This window comes from Stomoxys calcitrans, chromosome 1 (genome assembly GCF_963082655.1).
Source record: "Stomoxys calcitrans chromosome 1, idStoCalc2.1, whole genome shotgun sequence".
NCBI classification, from domain to species: Eukaryota; Metazoa; Arthropoda; class Insecta; order Diptera; family Muscidae; genus Stomoxys; species Stomoxys calcitrans.
Window position 1 is genome coordinate 43153524 of NC_081552.1, and position 15111 is coordinate 43168634.

At 45.9% G+C, this 15111-nt stretch overlaps 2 protein-coding genes across 13 annotated transcripts in view; both read left to right on the forward strand.

The window, feature by feature from the left end:
• Positions 1-15111, forward strand: part of LOC106094364 (mucin-2-like) — a 267611-nt gene that overhangs the window by 34755 nt on the left and 217745 nt on the right. The window lies entirely within an intron of this gene.
• Positions 10883-15090, forward strand: LOC131994336 (basic proline-rich protein-like). 12 transcript variants are annotated; one of them, XM_059361137.1, is made up of 5 exons: positions 10883-11578; positions 11729-12084; positions 12145-13209; positions 13411-14418; positions 14449-15090. In XM_059361137.1, exons 1-5 carry the CDS (start codon positions 10965-10967, stop codon positions 14964-14966), a joined length of 3561 nt encoding a protein of 1186 aa, XP_059217120.1. In that variant the 5' UTR covers positions 10883-10964; the 3' UTR covers positions 14967-15090. The 12 variants fall into 12 exon arrangements, with proteins under 12 accessions (XP_059217120.1, XP_059217123.1, XP_059217126.1 ...); XM_059361140.1 differs by having other exon boundaries at positions 13411-14121; positions 14407-15090; XM_059361143.1 differs by having other exon boundaries at positions 13411-14067; positions 14377-15090.

A 15111-nucleotide genomic window follows, 5' to 3' on the forward strand; every position in this document is an offset into this window, starting at 1 on the left:
TACCATAGGCTGGTTAAGTTCGAAAATGGGTTATATTGGACGATATCTTGATTAGGCCCATAAAAACCACATTTATTATCCGATTTTGCTGAAATTTGGGACAGTATAGTGTGTAAGGCCACTCGATATTCTTCTACAATTTGGCCCAGATTTGGATAAAGCTGAAACATATATTCTCATGATGTCTGATGTAGGGGTGTTTTCGGGAGTGAGGTGGTCCCCCATACCCTGAAAAAAAATCAGCACCGTGCCCTTCTCTAAAATACCGTTTTTTAAACCCCATATTGCAATTGGTTTTGAGGGGAGTTTACAGTATGAGGCGTCCCCCAAAAACATGACCTCAAGATTGGTTATGAAATTCGTTTTCTAATCTCAAATACCTTTCATTTGAGCCACATATTGGCATGGTCGAAAAATATTTACCCTTTGGGGGATTGTTTGGGGGAAGGGGTGATGCCTAAAATACATGGTCCTACATTTGGATAACAAATTCGTATTCTACTCTCAAATACCTTTATTTGAGCCCCATGTTGCGATGGTCAGTAAAAAATTGCTGTTTGTGGGGTATTTTGGGAGAGGAAATTGGTCGCGAAAGTGAGTATTAATTCTTGCTCTACCCCCCAATTCCTTTCATTTAAGACCCACATTGACATGGTCGGTAAATATGCCCGATTTAGGCGTGTAACAGCAACGTGCTCTATCCTCATATATCTATATATCATATATTTAAACCCCATATTGCCATTGGCCACAAAATTGGATATCAAACTCGTTTTCTAATCTCAAATACCATTCACTTAAAACCCTTTATTGAAAAAGACAGCAAATATGTCCGGTTTGGGGTATGAACCCTAAAAACTATGACTATCGAGCTCCTCTGTCTTAAAGACCCAAATTGTCTTGGTGAACAAATACGTCCTACTTGGGGGTTGTTATGGTGGTGGGACGTCCCCAAAACAGTTGGTCCAGAATGTTGATGTCAGATTTATGGTCTACTACCAAATACCCTTCATTTTAGCTCCATTTTTTCATAGTCGACAAACATGACAGGTTTGGGGAGTGTTTTGGGGGGATGGAGCGGCCACTCAGAGAGTTGGCTTTTGAGCTCATTTCATTTTTCCATAGTCGACAAACATAACCGGTTTTGGGAGTATTTTGTGGGATGGGGATGCCACTCAGTGAGTTGGCTTTGAAAATATATATTCACTCTAAATTCCTCTCATTTGAGCCTCCTATTGTAATGGTCAGCAAATATTCCCTATTTTTGTGGTGTTATGGGGGAAGGGTGGCCCCATAGACACTTCTCCCGAACAATGATATCAGATTCGTACTTTACTTCCAAAGACTTTTCATTTGAGTCCATATTGCTATGGTGGTAGATTTGTCTTCTTTGTGGTATGTTCTCTGGGATAGTCGGCCCCCCAAACATTTGGCCCTACATCTTGATATCAGATTCGTATTCTACACTCAAATACATTTTATTTAAGCCCCATATTGCGATGGTCAGTAAATAAGTCCTGTTTGACTCAAATGAAAGGTATTTGCGAGTAGAATACGAATCTGATATCCAAATGTGGAACCACGTGTTTGGGAGCCACCCTTCCCCAAAATCATCCACTAAAGGAGGACAAATTTATAACCATAGCAATATGGGGCTCAAATGAAAGGTCTTTGGGAGTAAAGCACGAATCTGATATCAATATTCGGGAAGTGTACATGGGGCCAACCCATGCGGCAAATACTCTTATAGGAAGTATTTGCTAACCATTGCTAACCATTCAAGACAGTGGAGCTCGATATTGATAGTTTTTAGGGACCATACCCCAAACCGGACATATTTGCTGACTTTTGCAACGAGGGGTTTAAATGCAAGATATTTGAGATTACAAAATGAATTTGATATCGAATTTTGAGGCCAATGGCATTCTGGGGTTCAAATAAATTATATAGATGTATGAGAATAGAGCACGATGCTTATATATTTTCAAACACCCCTAAATCGGGCATATTTACCGACCATGACAATGTGGGGCTCAAATGAAAGGTGTTGGGGAGTAGAGCACGAAATTGATACCCACTTTCGGGACCAGTTTTCTGGGGGTCTTTCCCTTTCCCAAAACACACCACAAATACCAACTATTTACTGACGTTTGCAATATGGGGCTCAAATAAAGGTATTTGGGAGTAGAATACGAATCTGATATCCAGGGGTGGGACCAAGTATTTTGGGCCCCGCCCCTTTCCCAAAACATCTCCAATGGGTAAAAATTTACCATGCCAATTTGTGGCTCGAATGAAAAGTATTTGAGATTAGAAAACGAATTTGATGTCCAATTTTTGGATCAAGTGTTTGCGGGACTCCACATCCTATAAATTCTCCTTAAATCAATAGCAATATGGGGTTTAAATCAATGGTGTTTAAGAGAAGAGCACGATGCTGATATTTTTCCAGGACCAAGTGTCTGGGGGACCACCTCATCCCCGAAAACACCCCTAAATCAGACATCATGAAAATATCGGGCTGAAATAAAGCATTTTAAGAATGGAGTACATCTACAATCCAAACTTAAATGACATTGAACCCTCCGATCGAATTCGTAGTCCAATAGAGATCATATGGGATTCAGATAAAGACACTTATATTGTTAAACTGTTAGTCAAGCGTTATACTATTCTCGTAGCATGGTATTTCACTAAAAGCTCTCTAATTGTCGAAAATAATATTCAAAGGATAATTCCGTTCCATATAAAGTAAAAGAAGGCGCAGCGGATCGGGCCCGGTTCAGCTAGTGTTTGATAAAATTTAATTATGACTTGTACTTATCAGACCACTCAATGTCTTTGCCGAATTTCTTCCGAATCGGACCATATTTCGATATAGCTGCTATGGGGGCATACATTATGCATTTTTCACCGGATTATGACGAAAGGTGGTTTACATATATGCCCGAGGTTGTGGGTAACTAAAGATCGGCCCTGCCAAACTTAACGCCTTTTTAATTGTTTTTGTAGTTGTAGTTAAATTTAAGTCGGCAATCACAATGCTATATTTCGCAAACTTAAACAGGTAAGAATGTGCTATGTACGGCTGGGCTGAATCTTGGGAAACCACCACCATGGTTCTTACTACAAATTTACACAAACGAACTTAGCTGAAGGGTGGGTGTATAACTTATTTACCGAAATTTCTACCAATTCAGCCTATGTAACGTTACAGAAAGAATTGGATCGCACTTGACAAGATTGTTAGAAGCCGTAACAGGACACTACGTGCAAGATTTTATTAAATCGGATAATAATTGCAACTTCCTGGGAATCAAGATGTCAAATCGGGAGATACTTAACAGAATACTACGTGCAAAATTTCAGCTACATAGGATACCAATTGCGGCATCCAGGGGTTGAAGATCTCAAAACTGGTGATTTGTTTATATGGAAGCTAATATCAGGTTACAGAACGATTTCGATCGTATTTGGCACGGTTATTGCAAGTCATTACCGAAAGCGATGTGCGATGTGTTTTAGACAAATTCGATAGGGAGAACGGTTTATATGGGTGCTATATGAGGTTTTAAACCAATTTAGATCGCACTTTGCACGTTTGTTTGAAGACATAATAGAACACTACGTGCAAAATTTTAGCCAGATTGTGGCATCCAAGGGCTCAAAATTTTATATATACTTAATGGGGTCTAGGATCAAAATTTCGACGTTTTACAGTCGCAATGACTTGATTAGTGTACTCCCATCTTATGCTGGTGGGTATCCAAAGAACTGGTACCACTGAATAATAAGACCCCCCATTAATGGTGGCCAGAGTGAAGTTATGGTATTCAGGCAGAGCGTGAGGTCTGGCTAGGACGTATATATATTGTGCAGCCCCGCAGGCTCCAAAAGGTAGCGAAAAGAGCGAAGAAAATTTCCTTTTTTTTTTTTTTTTTTTTTTTATTTATTTTCATTACAACTGAGTTACACTCATCTAGTAATTTTAAGATAGCGTATAGATAAATAATACAAACTAGAGAATTTAGCCTAGTTCGAATTCATTTTGTGGAAATAGTTCAGTAACTACATCCTAGTTCTTGGGATTTAGGGCCTCTTAAGGGACTAGATCCATTGGTATAGTTCTTTGAAGTCTTCTGGTGGCTGGATAGTTTCGAACAATATTATTTAAGTCAGAGTTAACGTGACTATGTAACTTGTTCGCATGTTTCAGGGCGTGAATGGATATTTCCTCTGAAAATTTCCTAACAGAAATTATGCGTAGCGGCACAAGTCACTAAATTGTGCATGGTGATCTCCGGGGCTGCAAGCACACCTAACTTTCCGAGAACGAATAATGGGACTTACACCGGGAGTAACCAAAAGACAGTTGAACTTCTGCTGATGGAGACGATTTTATCAGGCGGCCTGCTTAACTGAAGACTTGGGGTCCCGATGGATGAATCAAATTATGCAAATTTTGTGTGTATTTTAATAGTAACCCAAGAACACAATTTAGGCCATAGGATAGGGGGTATATTCATTTCCGTCTCCGTTTGCAACACATCGAAATATCCATTGACGACCCTACAAATTATATATATATATCGGATCGTCGTAAAATTCTAAGGCGATTTAACAATGTCAGTGTGTCTGTCTGTGCTTCTTTTGTAATCACGCTACAGCTTTCAAACGATTGAGATATTGAGGTGAAATTTGACACAGATACGTCTTATTGGTGCACTCAGGATTAGTTCTTAAACAGGCCAAATCGGACCATATTTGGATATAGATAAAGACCGATCTTCCAATTTAGAGTCTTAATCCCATAAAAAACGGACTTATTGAATGATTTCGGTGAAACTGTTATTTGTATGAAAGTTTAAGGGACTTGAATCAAATAAAATCCAGGTCAGCCCTAATTTAGATATAACTTGAATCAAATATAATCCAAGTCGCTCTAATTTAGATATTACTAAGAATAAGAATAATAAGTGGAGTTATAAGAAAATAGGATGATTAACATATCCATTGTTGGCACGATTTCATACCCACCACCAAAGAATGGGGGTATACTTACATAGTCATTCATTTTATAACACCTCGACATATTGATCTGCGACCCCATAAAGTATTTATATTCTGGATCGTCTCGACATTCTACAATAAGTCTATCTAGCCATTAGCGTCCGCCCGTCTGTCGAAATCACGATAGCGGCCGAACGCGTAGAGCTAGACGCTTGAAATTTTGCATGGATACTTAACATTAATGTAGGTCGTTAGAGATTGCAAATGAGCCATATCGGTTCAGATTTGGATAATGCCCCATATAAACCGATCCGCGGATTTCACTTCTTGAGCCCCTAGAATCCGACGTGGCTAAAATTTGGACAAAGACTTGAGCTATGCCTTTTAACATCGATGCCAAGTATGATCCGAATCGGTATATATATAAATACAGCCCCTATATAAACCGATCCCCGGATTTGAATGTTTGAGCCCTTAGAAGCTTCAAATTTCTTTCGATTTTGCTAAAATTTGTGTTATGACTTTCAACAGCCATGCCAAGTATGAACAAAATCGGTCTATAAACAGATAAAGCTGGCTTAGAATTTTCCTCCGGTTTTACTGAAATGTGGAACAAAAACTTGTATTATGACTTCCAACATCTATGGCAAGTATGATCCGAATCGGTCCATAAACAGATATTTCGGTGAAATTATATGAATTCCTAAGCCTTTAGAAGCCTCAATTTTCATCCGGTTTGGCTGAAATTTGGCCCAAAACGCTATCTTATGACTTACAATAGCAATGCCAAGTTCTATCCGAATTGGTCAATATGGTGTTATAGACCCCCTAAGTACCAATATCCCGATATGACTTATTGATACCAAAATAATTTAAATACAATCTTAGTTAATAAGGGTACATTTTTAGTGAAATTCATGTTGGTGGGTACCCAAGATTCAGTAAACTGGTCATCAGGGCAATAGCAACCAGGACCGTTCAGCCTTGGAGTGTAAGAAAGAGATACGCATCGTTCGGGTGCCGAGTCATAACGGAATAAGGCGGAGTGGGGAATTGAAGGGGCCAGAGGACTGCCGTCAATAAATTTGGTTAACTCGAAACCTTTCGCAGTCCGAGTTCAGGGCGTGGGTGACGAACTATGGAACAGCAAACCGTTCGGTAGGATGACAAAAATGCTATGAGGTCTGAGAAGAAGATCAGTATAGCATTCATAACAGGACATATAGCCCTAGGAGCTCATTTACGCAAAATCTGTGCGGCAAGGTAAATCATGTGTGGGACATGTGGGGAAAATTATGAAACGTTGGAGCTTTTCCTATGCCATTGCCAGGCTTTTGCGGCTTACCAGAAATAAACCAAATTAGGGACGTGGCATAGAAAACAAATATTGAATTCCTGATTTTGATTTTCTTTTGTGAGGTATCTGGTGAGTATTTAGAGCGCTTTTGTAGAACATAATATTAAACCTATTTCTCGTAGCCCCGTGGAGGCCACCGTAGCGCAGAGGTTAGCATGTCCGCCTATGACGCTGAACGCCTGGGTTCGAATCGTGGCGAGACCATCAGAAAAAAATTTTCAGCGGTGGTTTTCCTCTCCTAATGCTGGCAACATTTGTGAGGTACTATGCCATGTAAAACTTCTCTCCAAAGAGGTGTCGCACAGCGGCACGCCGTTCGCACTCGGCTACAAAAAGGAGGCCCCTTATCATTAAGCTTAAACTTGAATCGGACTGCACTCATTGATATGTGAGAAGTTTGCTCCAGTTCCTTAGTGGAATGTTCATGGGCAAAATTTTTTTTAAAGCCTCCACCATAAGATGGGGGTATACTAATTTCGTCATTCTGTTTGTAACTACTCGAAATATTCGTCTGAGACCCCATAAAGTATATATATTGTTGATCGTCGTTAAATTTTATGTCGATCTAGCCATGTCCGTCCGTCTGTCCGTCCGTCCGTCCGTCTGTCCGTCCGTCCGTCCGTCTGTCTGTCCGTCTGTCTGTCGAAAGCACGCTAACTTCCGAAGGAGTAAAGCTAGCCGCTTGAAATTTTGCACAAATACTTCTTATTAGTGTAGGTCGGTTAGTATTGGAAATGGGCCATATCGGTCCATGTTTTGATGTAGCTGTCATATAAACCGATGTTGGGTCTTGACTTCTTGAGCCTCTAGAGGGCGCAATTCTTATCCGATTTGAATGAATTTTGGCACGTAGTATTTTGTTATGATATTCAACAACTGTGCCAAGTATGGTTCAAATCAGTCCATAACCACATATAGCTGCCATATAAACCGATCTTGGGTCTTGACTTCTTGAGCCTCTAGAGTGTGCAATTCTTGTCTGATTGGAATGAAATTTTGCACGACGTGTTTTGTTATGATATCCAACAACTGTGTCAAGTATGGTTCAAATCAGTTCATAACCTGATATAGCTGCCATATAAACCGATCTTGGGTCTTGACTTCTTGAGCCTCTAGCGTGCGCAATTCTTATCCGATCAGAATGAAATTTTGCACGACGTATTTCGTTGTGATATTCAACAACTGTGCTAAGTATGGTTCAAATCCGTTCACAACCTGATATAGCTGTCATATAAACCGATCTGGGATCTTGACTTCTTGAGCCTCTAGAGGTCGCAATTATTATCCGATTTGCCTGAAATTTTGTGCGACGGATTCTCTTATGACCATCAACATACGTGTTTATTATGGTCTGAATCGGTCTATAGCTCGATACAGCTCCCGTATAAATCGATCTCTCTATTTTACTTCTAGAGCCCCCAAAGGGCGCAATTCTTATTCGAATTGGCTGACATTTTACACAGGTCTCCAACATATAATTTAATTGTGGTCCAAACCGGACCATATCTTGATATCACTCTTATAGCAGAGCAAATCTTTTCTTATATCCTGTTTTGCCTAAGAAGAGATGCCGGGAAAAGAACTTGACAAATGCGATCTATGGTGGAGGGTATATAAGACTCGGCCCGGCCGAATTTAGCACGCTTTTACTGTTTTTTTTATATCCTCCACCATAAGATGGGGGGTATACTAATTTCGTCATTCTGTTTGTAACTACTCGAAATATTCGTCTGAGACCCCATAAAGTATATATATTCTTGATCGTCGCGACATTTTATGTCGATCTAGCCATGTCCGTCCGTCCGTCCGTCCGTCCGTCTGTCTGTCGAAAGCACGCTAACTTCCGAAGGAGTAAAGCTAGCCGCTTGAAATTTTGCACAAATACTTCTTATTAGTGTAGGTCGGTTGGTATTGTAAATGGGCCATATTGGTCCATGTTTTGATATAGCTGCCATATAAACCGATCTGGGGTCATGACTTCTTGAGCCTCTAGAGTGCGCAATTCTTATCCGATTGGAATGAAATTTTGCACGACGTGTTTTGTTATGATATCCAACAACTGTGCCGGGTATGGTTCAAATCGGTCCATAACCTTATATAGCTGTCATATAAACTGATCTTGGGTCTTGACTTCTTGAGCCTCTAGAGGGCGCAATTCTTATCCAATTTGAATGAATTTTGGCACGTAGTATTTTGTTGTGATATCCAACAACTGTGCCAAATATGGTTCAAATCGGTTCATAACCTGATATAGCTGTCATATAAACAGATCTGGGGACTTGACTTCTTGAGTTTTTAGAGGGCGCAATTCCTATCCGATTTGGCTGAAATTTCGCAAGTCTTTTTTATTGTTACTTTCAACAACTATGTCAAATAAAGTACAAGTCGGTTCACAACCTGATTTAGCTGCCATATAAACGGATCTGGGATCTTGACTTCTTGAGCCTCTAGAGATCGCAATTATTATCCGATTTGCCTGAAATTTTGTGCGACGTATTCTCTCATGACCATTAATATACGTGTTTATTATGGTCTGAATCGGTCTATAGCCCAAAACAGCTGCCATATAAATCGATCTCTTTATTTTACTTCTTGAGCCCACAAAGAGCGCAATTCTTATTCGAATTAGCTGACATTTTACACAGGTCTCCAACATAAATATAATTTAATTGTGGTCCAAACCGGACAATATCTTAATATCGCTCTAATAGCAGAGCAAATCTTTTCTTATATCCTTTTTTTTTGCCTAAGAAGAGATGCCGGGAAAAGAACTCGACAAATGCGATCCATGGTGGAGGGTATATAAGATTCGGCCCGGCCGAACTTAGCACGCTTTTACTTGTTTTTATTTCTCGTAGCCCATCTCCCTAGTCTTTTCAGTGACATTTCAAGAGTTTCACTTCCCATTGATAAAAATTTGCCTATGCTGGCTTTAGGCACGTCCGCATTATCTGTCCCAGCCAAATTTTTATCAACCGTAAGCAAAATTTTATAAAGAGGGCACTAGGGAATCTTTCGAGTTATTTAAGACTGTATCCAAAGAAAACGGTGCTATTGCCTTTTAGTGGGATACAAGTTATCGGAACTTAGACACCCGGAAGAGGCCACAAGCTACGGTATGCCATCGACTCCAGCAGGGAGACTACATCTGCATTTGCACCTCCATTGTGCGATCAGATTCGACATACAGAGCACTGATATGGTGGCAGTCTGTGTATAGAAGGAGTCTTACTAGAGAGTAGGAAAAGGCCGAAAGTCTTCCTGCATGAGAATCACGGAAGCGTTGAGGTCCACACACAGCCAGGCTTGAAAGCGATTCTTAATATGTAGCCAATTGAGGTCTATATTTGGAAATGTGCCGCTAATGATGCCCTCAGGCTCGGGAGGCCACTCGATGAGAACCGGCGCGACCACAATCCCTGTTTGAGATAGCATCTTCAGAATTTTCTTTTGCAGTAGAATGGAATGGGCGTCGGATGCTGTATCTGAGGAAAATTAAACATCGTCTTCAAGATCTAGATGGCGACGAGATTGCACTTCAATGCAATTCATATCAATAGGGTTCCGAGACCGATAGATGTGTTACAGTCTTTTAGGAAGAGGCTTGAGCCATTGCGATAGACACAAGTGAAATACTGCAAAAAATTTGCCGCCCTGATCACCATAGATTAACGTGGACATTATGATATTTCACCAGGTGACGCTTAAGGTTTCGGTTGCATTGTCTGATTGTGATTGTGAGATGTCCGTTTAGCGACTCCCTGCGGCTAGCAACAGGCGTTTTATAGAGTTCTTTAGAAGAGGATCCAGCTCTGGCTAGTTCCAGTCAAGTTTCTTGTGGCCGGGGATGCAAGTGTGAAATGCTGTAACCAGACGAGCTTATTTTGCAAGTACTTCCTTGCACTCTCTCATAAAAATTGACGTGACAAAATATTTCAACGTCAGATTTGTTAGAAAAAGCAGCAACAGAACTAAACGATAAGCCAGTGGATCATCCTGTATCCAATCGTACAGCCGTTCTTCCCAGTTATAGTGATCTAGCAGAATTGTTTTTCAGTTATATTTCCCTAAAAGACACGTAGAAAGCAAACCCTTAAAAAAAACTTCCAATAAGAGCCCATTGCTGAGTGTGACCAAAAAATCTTTGGTGGCCGTAGATAATAAGTAGATAATTTTCTTAATTAAAGATTTTACCATTTACTTAACACATGTTGTCAACCCTCACACAATATTTGCCTGATAACAATGACACTGATAAAAATCAAAGAAGAGAAAATCAATAAACTAAAGAAGTTTGGCTGTAGTAACAGTGAAGAGCTTCCTGTAAAATTGTTATACACTTAAGTATACACTTAAGAAACATGGAAATTCATTAGCTAAAAGCCTCTGCTAGGTTACATGCACACGAATAACAAGTGGTCCCCCAAAACACACAACATTGTCCTAAGTGCATGAAGCAGTGTTTCATATTTCCCAACAAATATATAAAAGATGTTGGTCCACAATGGTTAGACATCAGTTATACCATTACTACGATATTTCAAAGATATTTTTTTAGAGAGTCTCATCGAGGAAATCCCATAACCATAAAACTCATATGAGAATAGCAGCTTTGTTGCTTGTGACACTCTCAGGCTACGGCCTGCTGAGTGCAACACAAGGTTTAGATGTTTGCGAGAGTCAGGAGCAAAATGCCCGTCTGCCACATCCTGCTGATTGCACGAAATTTATAATATGTCGCAATGGTATTACATCCGAAATATTGAGTTGCCCATTGGGCTTACATTTCAGTCGCTTCACAGCGAATTGCGATTTGAGATATAAGGCAAAATGTGATCAACGCTACACTAGTGTTTTTGATTTTGGAAAGGAATTGAAGGATAATTGCGAGGCGTGCCAAATAGCATGCAATTGCCAAATACCTCCAAGTCCACCAGGGCCTCCCACTCCACCACCGGGACCACCAAACACACCACCAGGGCCTCCAAACCTTCCACCTGGACCACCTGAATCACCACCAGGACCTCCAAACCCTCCACCAGGGCCTCCAAACCCTCCAACAGGTCCCCCATACCCTCCACCAGGACCTCCAAATCCTCCACCAGGACCTCCCAATCTACCGCCAGGACCTCCAAACACACCACCGGGACCTCCAAACACACCACCGGGACCTCCAAACCTTCCACCTGGACCACCATGTAGCCCTCCAGGACCCCTAGGTCCACCGCCTGGGCCACCAGGACCACCACCTGGCCCACCAGAACCACCACCAGGACCGCCAGAACCTCCGCCAGGACCACCACCTGGTCCAACGGAACCACCTCCCGGCCCAACAGGACCACCACCTGGCCCACCAGAACCACCGCCTGGGCCACCAGGACCACCACCTGGGCCACCTGGCCCACCAGAACCACCACCAGGACCGCCAGAACCTCCGCCAGGACCACCACCTGGCCCACCAGGACCACCACCTGGCCCACCAGAACCACCACCACCACCTGGGCCACCAGGACCACCAGGACCACCAGAACCACCACCAGGACCGCCAGAACCTCCGCCAGGACCACCACCTGGCCCACCAGGACCACCTCCTGGACCAACGGAACCACCTCCCGGCCCAACAGGACCACCACCGGCCCCTCCAGGACCGCCAGAACCTCCGCCAGGACCACCACCTGGCCCACCAGGACCACCACCTGGCCCACCAGGACCACCACCTCCACCAGGACCACCTCCTGGAACAACGGAACCACCTCCCGGCCCAACAGGACCACCACCTGGCCCACCAGAACCACCACCGGCCCCTCCAGGACCGCCAGAACCTCCCCCAGGACCACCACCAGGACCACCACCTGGCCCACCAGGACCACCTCCTGGCCCAACAGAACCACCACCTGGCCCAACAGAACCACCACCTAGCCCACCAGGACCGCCAGAACCTCCCCCAGGACCACCAACAGAACCACCTCCACCGGGACCACCAGGACCTCCAAACCTTCCACCTGGACCACCAAACCCACCACCAGTACCACCTTGTAACCCTCCAGGACCACCAGGTCCACCGCCTGGCCCACCAGGTCCACCACCTGGCCCACCAGGACCACCGCCTGGCCCACCAGGACCACCACCTGGCCCACCAGGACCACCACCTGGCCCACCAGAACCACCACCTGGCCCACCAGAACCACCACCTGGCCCACCAGGACCGCCAGAACCTCCACCAGGACCACCACCAGGACCACCACCAGGACCACCACCAGGACCACCACCAGGACCACCACCTGGCCCACCAGGTCCACCTCCTGGCCCAACAGAACCACCTCCTAGCCCAACAGAACCACCACCTGGCCCACCAGGACCACCACCTGGCCCACCAGGACCACCTCCTGGCCCACCAGGACCACCACCTGGCCCACCAGGACCACCACCTGGCCCACCAGGACCACCACCTGGCCCACCAGGACCACCACCTGGCCCACCAGGACCACCTCCTGGACCAACGGAACCACCTCCCGGCCCAACAGGACCACCACCTGGCCCACCAGAACCACCACCGGCCCCTCCAGGACCGCCAGAACCTCCCCCAGGACCACCACCAGGACCACCACCTGGCCCACCAGGACCACCTCCTGGCCCAACAGAACCACCACCTGGCCCAACAGAACCACCACCTAGCCCACCAGGACCGCCAGAACCTCCCCCAGGACCACCACCAGGACCACCACCTGGCCCACCAGGACCACCTCCTGGCCCAACAGAACCACCACCTGGCCCACCAGAACCACCACCGGCCCCTCCAGGACCGCCAGAACCTCCCCCAGGACCACCACCAGGACCACCACCTGGCCCACCAGGACCACCACCTGGCCCACCAGGACCACCACCTGGCCCACCAGGACCACCACCTGGCCCACCAGAACCACCACCTGGCCCACCAGAACCACCACCTGGCCCACCAGGACCGCCAGAACCTCCCCCAGGACCACCGCCTGGACCACCACCAGGACCACCTCCTGGCCCACCAGGACCACCTCCTTGCCCACCAGGACCACCTCCTGGCCCACCAGGACCACCTCCTGGCCCAACAGAACCACCTCCTAGCCCACCAGGACCGCCAGAACCTCCCCCAGGACCACCACCTGGCCCACCAGGACCGCCAGAACCTCCCCCAGGACCACCAGAACCTCCCCCGGGACCACCTGGACCACCACCAGGTCCCCCAGAACCACCACCTGGCCCACCAGGACCACCACCAGTACCACCACCTGGACCACCGCCTGGACCACCACCAGGACCACCTCCTGGCCCACCAGGTCCACCGCCTGGCCCACCAGAACCACCACCTGGCCCACCAGGTCCACCTCCTGGCCCAACAGAACCACCTCCTAGCCCAACAGAACCACCACCTGGCCCAACAGAACCACCACCTAGCCCACCAGGACCGCCAGAACCTCCCCCAGGACCACCGCCTGGACCACCACCAGGACCACCTCCTGGCCCACCAGGACCACCTCCTGGCCCACCAGGACCACCTCCTTGCCCACCAGGACCACCTCCTGGCCCAACAGAACCACCTCCTAGCCCACCAGGACCGCCAGAACCTCCCCCAGGACCACCGCCTAGCCCACCAGGACCGCCAGAACCTCCCCCAGGACCACCAGAACCTCCCCCGGGACCACCTGGACCTCCCGGACCACCACCTGGACCACCACCAGGTCCCCCAGAACCACCACCTGGCCCACCAGGACCACCACCTGGACCACCCGGACCACCAACTCGCCCACCAGGACCACCACCTGGCCCAACAGAACCACCTCCTAGCCCAACAGAACCACCACCTGGCCCAACAGAACCACCACCTAGCCCACCAGGACCGCCAGAACCTCCCCCAGGACCACCGCCTGGACCACCACCAGGACCACCTCCTGGCCCACCAGGAACACCTCCTGGCCCAACAGAACCACCTCCTAGCCCACCTGGACCTCCCGGACCACCACCTGGACCACCACCAGGTCCCCCAGAACCACCACCTGGCCCACCAGGACCACCACCTGGACCACCCGGACCACCAACTCGCCCACCAGGACCACCACCTGGACCCCCTGGACCACCATGTGACCCTCCAAAGCCACCGCCATGCGTTACAACACTTTGTACCACGGTTCCTACCCCCTGTTTGACTTCAAGGCATGAGAAGAAACATGCACACCACTCATACAAACCACATCATTCGCACGATCCACACCACTCACACGGCTCACATTACGCACACCAAAAATTAAAACAAAGGATTTTAAGCGTCCCAATTCAAAAGAAATTATCGAAGGAGGCAATGGCTCAAATGAAGAACTCCCATTTAAGGATTACAGGCAGAAAGTCTAACACACAGTATCCCATAAAGCTAGGCAGGGCTAGTAGCAGACAATTCAATTGCACTCATCCATACAAATGTGCTGGTCAACCAGATGGATCATTATTTGCTGATCCCTTTTCCAGTGGCTACTATGTGTGTCAAAACCAGTGTCGCTTAGATATGCCATGTCCAACTGGTTTGAGATTTAACGAAAAGTTACAGACATGCGATTACATATTCGATTAATTTAAGTTCATATGTATTAAATTACAAGAATAATTATGCATTATATTTGGAAAGAGGCCAAGTTACATCTTAAGGAGTAGAATGACAAAAAAAAAAAAATTATATATACACTGATTGCAAAGAATATCAATAATGTTTTTCCCTC